This window comes from Populus trichocarpa, chromosome 7 (genome assembly GCF_000002775.5).
Source record: "Populus trichocarpa isolate Nisqually-1 chromosome 7, P.trichocarpa_v4.1, whole genome shotgun sequence".
In the NCBI taxonomy this organism is placed as follows: Eukaryota; Viridiplantae; Streptophyta; class Magnoliopsida; order Malpighiales; family Salicaceae; genus Populus; species Populus trichocarpa.
In genome coordinates this window covers 1,738,869-1,749,200 of record NC_037291.2, presented here as the reverse complement: position 1 = coordinate 1,749,200, position 10,332 = coordinate 1,738,869, and the positions used below count along the sequence as shown (strand labels likewise).

At 32.9% G+C, this 10,332-nt stretch overlaps 1 protein-coding gene across 1 annotated transcript; it reads left to right on the top strand.

The window, feature by feature from the left end:
• The first annotated feature begins 5,649 nt into the window (after positions 1-5,649).
• On the top strand, positions 5,650-9,325 carry LOC7495482 (soluble inorganic pyrophosphatase PPA1). The gene is made up of 9 exons (XM_002310213.4): positions 5,650-5,823; positions 6,690-6,829; positions 6,970-6,998; positions 7,180-7,245; positions 7,810-7,917; positions 8,022-8,087; positions 8,540-8,660; positions 8,847-8,928; positions 9,049-9,325. The coding sequence occupies exons 1-9, from the start codon at positions 5,816-5,818 to the stop codon at positions 9,089-9,091; spliced, it is 663 nt and encodes a 220-aa protein (XP_002310249.2). The 5' UTR covers positions 5,650-5,815; the 3' UTR covers positions 9,092-9,325.
• The last annotated feature ends 1,007 nt before the right edge of the window (positions 9,326-10,332 follow it).

Below are 10,332 nucleotides of genomic sequence, written 5' to 3'. Positions count from 1 at the left end.
GTTTTATCTTATTTTCCTTAATGTACAATAATGAAAATAGCTTTGGAAATAAAAATGTCATGAATCAATTCGAGGAATCTTGTATGATATTATTTAAATAGGAATTTATAATCTAGTAGGGAAAAAGGGATTCAATTCAAATCAAATAGAATTATTCAATTGTTTAAAGATTAAAAAAATATTGACAGGTTCAAAGGATGTCTGATACTTAGTATGTCGTGATGACGGTAGCTAAGGAAATAATTATCAATGTTGATCAATAATGTTGACGGACTCAAATGATATCTGATACTTAGTATGTCGTGATGATAATAACTAAGAAAATGATTATTGATGTTAATCAATAATGTTGATGAACTTGAAGGATGTATGATGCTTAGTATGTTATAACAACGGTAGCTAAGAAAATGATTATCAATATTGGTCGATAATGTTGATGGACTAGAAGGATGCTCGATACATAGTATGTCATGATGATGATAGCTAAGGAAATGATCATTGATATTGGTCGATAATATTGAAAGACTCAAAAGATGTTTGATTCTTAGTATATTGTAATAACAGTAGCTAAATAGATAGTTATCAATACTGATTGATAAAAAAAAATGGATGGGTATGACAATGAAAAAGAAAGGAATGTGTTTGAATACTTAACGTCATGTTGATTATGACTAAAAAAAACAAGTAAAATGCTTGTTGGGTAATCTAGATGATGATCGTCATGAAGAATAATTTGAAGATAAACCCGAGTTGTCGTCGGGTTTTTTTTAAGTTTTTTTTTTAAATTGATTTTTTTTCTTCTCAATTTTATCCTTTAACATAAAGTTAGTTGGGGATCATTCTTCATGCTTTTTTTCACTTTTCTTTTTATGGAGTTATCTCAATCTCATATCTTGGGGCACGAGTTTGATAAGGTAACCTGGGTTAACCCGAGTCTTTTTCTCGTTGCTTTTTTTAAATTGATTTTTTTAAGTTTCGGCTTTCAACATTAAGTTGGTTGATAATTGAGCTTGATAGTTTTATTCAATTTGTTTTTTACATGATTATCTTGGTTTCATGACCAAGTCGTGAATATGGCATGCTAGCTCGAGTAGGCTCAAGTTGAGTTTTTTTACCTTTTCTTAATTATGTTATTTTTTTTTAATTTTATCTTTAAACATTTGATTTGCCAGGAATTGAACTTTGAAGTTTTTTTTTTCATTTTGCTTTCTATGGAGTTATGTTCTCATTTAATTTTTACTTCAATATCAAATACAATCATTAAGACCTTTTAAGAATATTTAGAGGATAATTTTCTATGGTATTAGCATATGTTTATTTTTTTAATTTATCTCTATCATTTTTTTGTTTTATTTATTTATTATTATTGTATTTTTTATTTATATTATTAAGTTAATTAAATTTATTGAACTCGATCGAGTTAATGACCCAAGACCCAATAATTTTTTCTTCTTTCAAAATGATTGTGATGTCTAGACATCTTTTTTATATTGGAAAGAATTTAATTTGAATCACATCTTAGCGTGGCTACCAATCAAGTATATACCTAGACTTCTTTATTTATGTGTCTCTTCCAAGAAAAAGCAAAAAAAAAAGAAAATCTTCTACTTTTCATGTTATTTTATTCTCCAATAATTTTTCCCACTCATGTAACATGCATGCTTATATATTTTTTTTTTAATTGATCATTGTATTTTTTTTCATTTATTTATTGTTCTTATAATTTTTATTTATATTATTAAATTAGTTGAACTTATCGAATTAATGAAATGAATCTAAATTTTTTTATTTTAAAAAAAAAATTACATTATTTAAATATGTTTTGTTTACATTGAAAATAATTAATCTGGCCACGGAATAGCGTCGCCGTCAATCTAATATAAACCAATACTTCTTTATTTGCTTGTCTTTTCCAAGGAAAGGCAGAGAAAAAGAATCACTTTCCACATTATTTTATTCTCCAATAATTCCTGCCACTCACGTTACGTACTCTTAAACCATTAGAGATTAAGCTTTGTTTGGCCATGTCCGTTTCAACTGCATGAAAAGCATTCTTTCAATATTTTTCATTGGTGGAAACACAGTTTCGAGGGCTTAGCCAAGCAGTCACTAAGCAAAACTCGATTGCAAAATCAGGAGGCATTTGTTATAGAAAACTTAAGATTAATTACCATGGAAAATTTGGGTCTCAAATTCCAACTTTCTAAGGAAATTAATGTCAGATCGTCATGAATCTGAACATTCTCAATCATTTTTCAAGAGAATGCGATTCCCTTTCCTCTAGAATGGAGAATCCGAGACTCCCATCCTTCTCTTTTGCAACAGTAGTGCTCCCATATTTGCTAGAGTCTTAAATTCATTGAACCAAATTAGATGCTTCGCAGACAGTGACATTGACAGGCACCCAATTTCTGGACCCTATTGTAAGTAACTATGCTATGAGAAGTAATTGTTCATGCAGATGCCTTCCAAGGACAGCGTCCTTGCACTCTAACTAGCTAGCCAATGCATGCACAAACCACCAGTCAACGCATGCACAATGGCGAAGCTTATAAGGGCCTTTCGACAAGTGCAAGATGGCGATGTTTCTGTGTAAATGAATTCCATCCACAGGTCATTGATCACAAGGGTGACCGCTCAAATGTGATCTTCAAGTCATAATGGCCAAATGGATTGTAGCAGAACCAAAATAAGCCAGCCAAAGTGTTTTGCTCCATGTAGAATCTGCCAGCTTGGTTTCCAAGTGCCAACATTACTGTTGTAATTCCAGTACAGGATGCATGTCCTTTCATGGAGTTGTGGTGGCCACTCAATATGAAGGTGGAGGAGGACGGGGAACACATTCACATTGGTGTGGGTGGAGAGTTGACGAGGATTGGCTATTTCCATCAATGGAAGTTCGATACTTTCGGGGCTGAATCGATACTGACTTTGGCAAATTGCCCCTTTTCTTGTTTTTTTAATGCGCCGGAGCACCAATCTACCACATTTTCGACCAAAAACAGTCGTCCAGTCTTGATTGAACTAGTGTGAGAATATCATACGTTAAAAAACCCTAAAAACGATAGATAAAATTGACTGATGCAATCACTTTCTACATGCAAACGGAAACTATATATATATAATTAATTTCACAAGCTAATACTTTTTATAATTATAACAGTAGTCATAGTTACAGCTACAGTCATACCAAAAACTTCAATATTAAATCATAATGGTATCTCAACTGGTCAAGTTTTATATTTACTTCTCAATAATCATGAGTTCAAGTTCATTCTCGATTCTACGAGAATTTTATGAAAGCCTTTCATTTGCTTCTTTTCGATGGAAGTTTTATTTTCCCAGAATGTATTCTAATTTTTGGCATAATTCTTCTTCTGATGATCGATTCAATCTCTGATCAAAAAGATATACCTTGGTTATATTTCATCTCTTCAACAAGTTTAGTAATGAGTATAACGGCCATATTGTTCCGATGGAGAGAAAAACCTATGATTAGCTTTTCGAGAAATTTTCAAATGAACAATTTCAACGAAATCTTTCAATTTCTTATTTTACTATGTTCAACTCTACGTGGGTCACTGAAAGCTTATATGGTTATTAACTTCAGGACCCGTAAAAATAGTCAAGGTTCGCGCAAGTTGCCTGAACACCTACGTTAATAATAATAAAAAAAAAACTACAATATTTACCCAAACGACCCTTATATCAAATAATCTATGCAGGTTGGTTCTTAACTCATCGATTTCACATTTCCAAAATTTTGTCTCGAACTACCCTATATATATAAGCCCTTAAACTCCGAGGTGTCGAACCCAGAATTATATTTTCTGAAAGAATAATTATAATTTTAGCTTATAAGCCATTTCAACTCTCACTTTTTAGATACCATTTAAAAAAATCTCAACTCTTAATCATGCATATATACGATATAATTAATATTCTTCATAATTATATTTATATATGGTGATATAGATATTAACAAATAAGTGAGATGAAATTTATGCAATACTTTTCCCATTGTAATAATACACATATTTCAAAAACAAAAATTCAACCACCAGCCATTTGTCCAGACCCACTCAGCTAGAATTTCAGCTCGACATTTATCTCGGTCCATTCAATCCTGCCTTGGCATATCCTTTGATGTATTTTTTCCAATTTCAAGAAGCTACACGCATAAATTTTTTATGTATATAACTGTGGTTTAAAATATTTTTTATTTTTTAAAAATTTATTTTTAATAATAGCATATCAAAACCATCTAAAAACACTGAAAAATATTAATTTAAAACAAAATTAAAAACGGGGTTTGGACAGCGTTCCCAAACATACCCATAGCCTTACAATTTCCAGCCAACATATGCACATAAGATGATCAATACTGATTTTAATAGAATTTCTCATGGAAGATTATAATTATGAAATTTACAAATCATACAAATAAAACCCACAAGAATATATCTAAGAAAGAAAATATGGGAAGAATCTTGAAATAAAGGTTGAGAACAGTCTTCTTTTTATCGAAAGAAGAAAAAAGAATATTCTAGCACAAGCTGAGAGCATATCCCTTCAGTACATTACACATAAAGGTGAGTCCACAGATGACGTGGGAAGCTCAACTACGTAATACACCACGTATGATTTTATTTTCTTCTTTATTATCATTATTATAAATTACGACTTATACATACAAAAACTAACAGCATATAATGGATTAAAATCTTATATTTACTTAATATAAACTATTGAATTTAAATTGAATAATTCAGTGCGTGATAAAAATAAAAATAAAAACAATTTTATATTTATTATTTTATTTCTTTTCTCTAATTTAAATCATCAAATTTCATAAAAAAATCAAAACATCACTAATCATTTTCTCAGAAAAGACAACAAGAATTCAAATCTAAACTCGGACAATGTTATATAATGCTATAATATTCTATACAGGGAGCTGTCAATTCAAGATGAAGTTTAGCAATAATCTAGAAGGTGAAGAGTGATAAAAATTTAGAATTAAGGTGTTTGTTTTTTATATGATTTTAGATTTAAGTGTTGTGGTTGCTAATATAATGATTATTGGAGGCTTACATGATCGTTAATTTTAGGACCCGTGAAATTAGTTGAGATGCACGTAAATTGGTCTGAACACCCATATTAATAATATAAAAAAAGATGAAGTTTAGTAAAAAAAGAGTAATATTTCTTGTTTTATCAAAATTAAATCGTTTTATTTTTTATTTAAATTTAAAACTTAAAATTAAGCTCAATCAAATCAACTCATCCAACGATCTCGAGACACGTGGGATGCGTTTTAATTATGGAAGACTTTCTAACATCACACCGTCCAAACTATAATTAATAATACTAAACATCTTTACATTTAAGACAATCATGTTATCTAACTACGTGTGGCATTAATATTGGGGGTTCAACCCTATAATCCGTGATTTAATTTAATTAACTGCTCAATTACTCATTTATTATTACCTTCACACTTCCCTTACTCGTTAGAATGCTAATGTCAAGGGAGATTAATTAGAGAATTAGAAAATCAAGCACTGACTCCTCCCATGATCCATAAGCGTAAGATTAAATTAATGCAATATCGAACGGTCCAGATTCACCGTAGACTGGCCGTTGAAAAAAGGGAAGTGACAGTCACAGTAGCGTCTGCTTTCACCTTCCTTCAATAAAGCCAAGTTCTCTCTCTCTCTCTCTCTCTGCATTTATATACACACACGCATTCACGTACGCAGTATTATATGCTCTCTTGATTTCAAGCTTTTCAGAGTGTAACGTCAGTTCTTCTATGTCTCTGTAAGCCTCTATCTTTTTCTCTTCTTTTAATGGTTTTAAACATTCCATTTTTTTTCTTTTATTTCAAGTTTGGTTTGAATAGCTGGTTTTATTTTGTTGATGCTTTTTTTGATGGAATCTGGATTTTTTTGTGCTAAAAAATAAAGGGTATTTGTTAGATTTTCAAATGGGTTTTTTTTTAGCATTTATATTTTAGTGTCTGCTGCATGTGGTTTCAGGGTTTTGTTTGACCATTCTGGTCTTGCGTGTGTGTTTTCTCTTTCTCTTTTGTTTTCTTTTTTTTTCTTTTTGAGTTTGCAAGAACTATATTTTGTGTTTTTCTTGGTTCTTTGTTTGATTTTTGCGCATGTAGACTGAGGTTTTGTTTTGTGTTTTTGTTCATTTTTACTGATTTTGAATTTTTTTTTTCGAGTGATTTGCTTTAATCATCTGGTGATTATAAAGTAATATGTTTTGTGGCTTCTTTATTTGTTGTGATTTTTTGCATGATTCAGAGTTATGTAGCTGAAAAATAGAGCAAAAAATAAAATTTGTACTAGGTTTTCTTTTCCTCTGAAAAAGAAAATGCTCCGTCTCTCTTCTGTGATTTCTGGGTTTGCTTTAATATTTGGTGTTTGAATTCGTATCAATTTGAACTTTGTTATGTATGTGTGTGTACAATTTGTCCTAGTCAACATCTTGCTGAATCTTATTTGACCTGTTTATTTATTCATTTCATTCATTATGAAAAATTTATTTTTCTCAATTGAGTAATTGTATTTATGCCTTTGTTTGTCTTCACTAGCTCCTCCTAATCAAAATGACTGTGTTTTATGGCGGATGATTACGGTTGTGTTATGATTATGGTTGTGTTTTGTTTTACGCAGCAACACTGAAAACATGGCTAACAACGATGGGGAAGTGACCGGGAAACGTGCAGGATGGCCTCCTGTTCTCAATGAAAGGATTCTTTCTTCAATGTCCCGGAGATCTATTGCTGCGCATCCCTGGCATGACTTGGAGATTGGTAACTCTCGTTGCTTAACATGCCACAGTTGTATTAGTAGAGTATGTTTATACAGATACTTCTCTCTTGGCATGGTCCCATTGTGTTATTGCATTTCTTACATTTTCCATTGATCATGCTATATGTTTCAATTTATGCAGGACCTGGTGCTCCAAGTGTTTTCAATTGTGTAAGTTCTTTTTCTCTCATTTTGTTGCATGGTCATGGAGAATGCACGCCTTTATCTCTTATCTTCATGAGTAACTCTCATCTTCATTCAAGAGAATTAGTGAGGTTTGAGACTCTATGTTTGGCAATGGGTGCATTGGATAAGGAAGGACATTCAAGGTTATAGTGGATTTGCATGACAGGTGATTGAGATCAGCAAGGGCAGCAAGGTTAAGTATGAGCTTGACAAGGCAAGTGGCCTTATAAAGGTATGATCTTGTTCTTCATTTTTTCTGTTATTTTTTTTTTTTACCCTTTTAGATAATTAATCTATGTTTTTTTCCTTAACAGGAAGTGTAACTTTAAATGTATTCTCTCTAATGAGTTTTTTTTAACCTTGTTGTTCATGATAGAAAGTAGGATTGTTAATACATTGGTAGTGAAAAACAAGAACCATGTGGTTTTACTCTTTCATCCTTACATTCTGCATGTTGTCATGCCTAATGGGGAATAGACTAGAAATCCAACTGAATAATGTCATGTACATTGAATATGTTGCCTGTTAGACAAAGAAAACACAGAGAGAAAGATGAACCTGTAAACTATAGGTCTTCTGCAAGGGTCTAAAATTCTGGGATTCACCTCTTAGGTTGCATTATGGTGAATTCTTTAAGTGCAATTAATACTGCAAAGTCAACTTCTGCATGTGTCATGTTTTCCTTTGTTTTATGTCCTTTATTAAGACGAACATGCGCTACTGCTTTGCCATAAGTATGGTTTTACTCCCTGTTATGTTACATGAAGAAAAAACTTATTCCACATCTTAAGAACAGGTTGATCGTGTTCTCTACTCATCAGTTGTTTACCCACACAACTATGGTTTCATCCCACGAACTCTCTGTGAGGACAGTGATCCTATGGATGTTCTGGTACTGATGCAGGTAGTGTCCTTTTGGCCTTAAAAAAATTTGTCCATTAAAAAATATTGACTTAAATTTCAAAGCTCAACTACTTTAACAAGTTGTTTGATTATTCCCTGCCATAGGAGCCTGTGCTACCCGGTTCTTTCCTTCGTGCTCGTGCAATTGGTTTAATGCCAATGATTGATCAGGTGCAACTTTTAATTTTTCCCATAATTGCTCCTGTCTTCTTACTATAACAGATTTTGGGGCCATTGGGGATACAAAAGAAAGGGCTGTCTAATGATTCCACCTTTTTCTCATATTGCATTAGATTATTGAATATTGTACCTAGAGAACATTTCAGTCTATGAATTATTCTGCTGCTCTGGCTATCTCTATTGAGTCTGAACAGAAACTGGTATACAAAACTATATTCATATTATGCATCATCCTGGCATCACTGTATAGATATGCAGCCATATTTTTAAGTGGTGCATTGGCAGTTGGTTATGTAAAAAACAGAGGAATTTTGTTCGCTACTCCCTGATATTCTACAAGAAATTTGATTACATGAAATTTACTGCATATTTTTTCTCCTCATCTGTACCTGATTCAAGCCCTGGATAGGGATTAGCAATCACTAACTAGAATTGCATTGCAGGGTGAAAAGGATGACAAAATCATTGCAGTGTGTGCTGATGACCCTGAGTTCGTCCATTACAAGGACATCAAGGAACTTCCTCCGCATCGCCTGGCTGAAATTCGCCGCTTTTTCGAGGACTGTATCCATATTCATACAAGTTCATAATTTGGTTTACTTGTAGTCATAAGTTAGAAAGAGTAATTAGTTCCTCCATTGAATAAGCGGGCAAAACTTATTGAATCCACTATATAGCATGTACTCGAATTATCCATTTACAACATCTCCACTGCAATACTGTCTATCCTTTACTTATGATGAATAATAGATAAGAAGAATGAGAACAAGAAAGTTGATGTTGAAGACTTCTTGCCAGCTGCCTCTGCAATTGATGCCATCAAGTATTCCATGTGAGTTCTTTCCTTCTGTAAAAATTTGCGGTGTGTTTTTTGTCAGACTTAAAGTCTCTGATGGATTTCTGGTTTGTATAATAGAGTATTCTTACTTGTGATTTTTGTATTCTTTTCCAGGGATCTGTATGCATCTTACATTGTTGAAGGTCTGAGGCAGTGATTGAAGATTAGTTAGGTGAATGGCTGATAGCTGAGGCACCATTAGTGTCAATCATGCAAAGGCTAGACTTCTTGATAAATGCCTGTTTGCAATGCTTCTAATATTCACTGGAGTTCATGGTTCACCCATGCTTGTGTTTGATATTATGCTTATATCTAATCAATAGAAATACCAGATGCTCGTTGCAGCTTCTGGAACAAAATATATATCATTTCAATAGAGGGTCTTGGTTCATAGAGTGATTTTTTTCTCATTTTCTATTTTAGGAATACTATATATAGCTAATGATTCAACCAAGCATACGTATTTGTAGTGACTGACAACGGAGATGAATGTGCTGTGAAATTAAACAGTTAGCAGGGGCAAATCAAAGAGATTTTCCTACTAGAATGGAAAGAATTATAGTTTCTGTTGCAGTATACGAACACAAGTGCTAGCTAAACGAACGATTGCCGTAATTCTTTGATTAATTCATACGGTACTGAAACGAGCAAGCAAACGTGTAGTGGTGATCATAAAACAACACCTGCAGATGGTGGGACGAACTTGTTTTCTACTTCTTTACAATATTGCTTTTGCATGTGGATTCATTCCCATTATTTTGTTCTCTCCTGCTAAAAAAGTAATGTCCTAGCACCAAAGTATTGAAGCCCTTCACCAGTTCAAATCGCCTGTGTTCTAACTTCTACCTAGCTTGATTAGTACAATATTTTGGTTGTGCTCAGAGCTGGAACCAAAGAAAGGGGCCAGGGTGGGTTTTTCTATCTGTTGGGTCACCCCAGGTTCAGCTCACAAACGCAGTTGGGCTAGGTGTCTTAGATATTGGATCACGATTGGCTCACCTTAGCCAGTTCAAAAAATGAAAAAACTGAAAGCAAGTCAATAGTTACCCCTGCAAATTGGAATATTGTTATTAAAACCGGGCACAGCCCTGCCAATCCACCAGACTCGAACCAAGTTTTGTATTCAGCGAGGTGTGAGTTGATCTAATCAAATCTGATTGATATGATAAGTCATGCAGCCCAATTGATTAAGTTAAAATTCCGTTTGATTTAAAAAAATATTTTAAAAGAAAACAATATTGTTTTAATTTTTTTTACAAATATTAAAACATTCTTTTTAAATTAATCTTGGTCAACTCGATTTGACCCATCCAACATGTGACTCGAGCCTTAAATTGAGTGACAGGCCTCGCCGGTTTTATAACTATGGTTGTTGTCTGGGTCTGGTTTCAAACATGA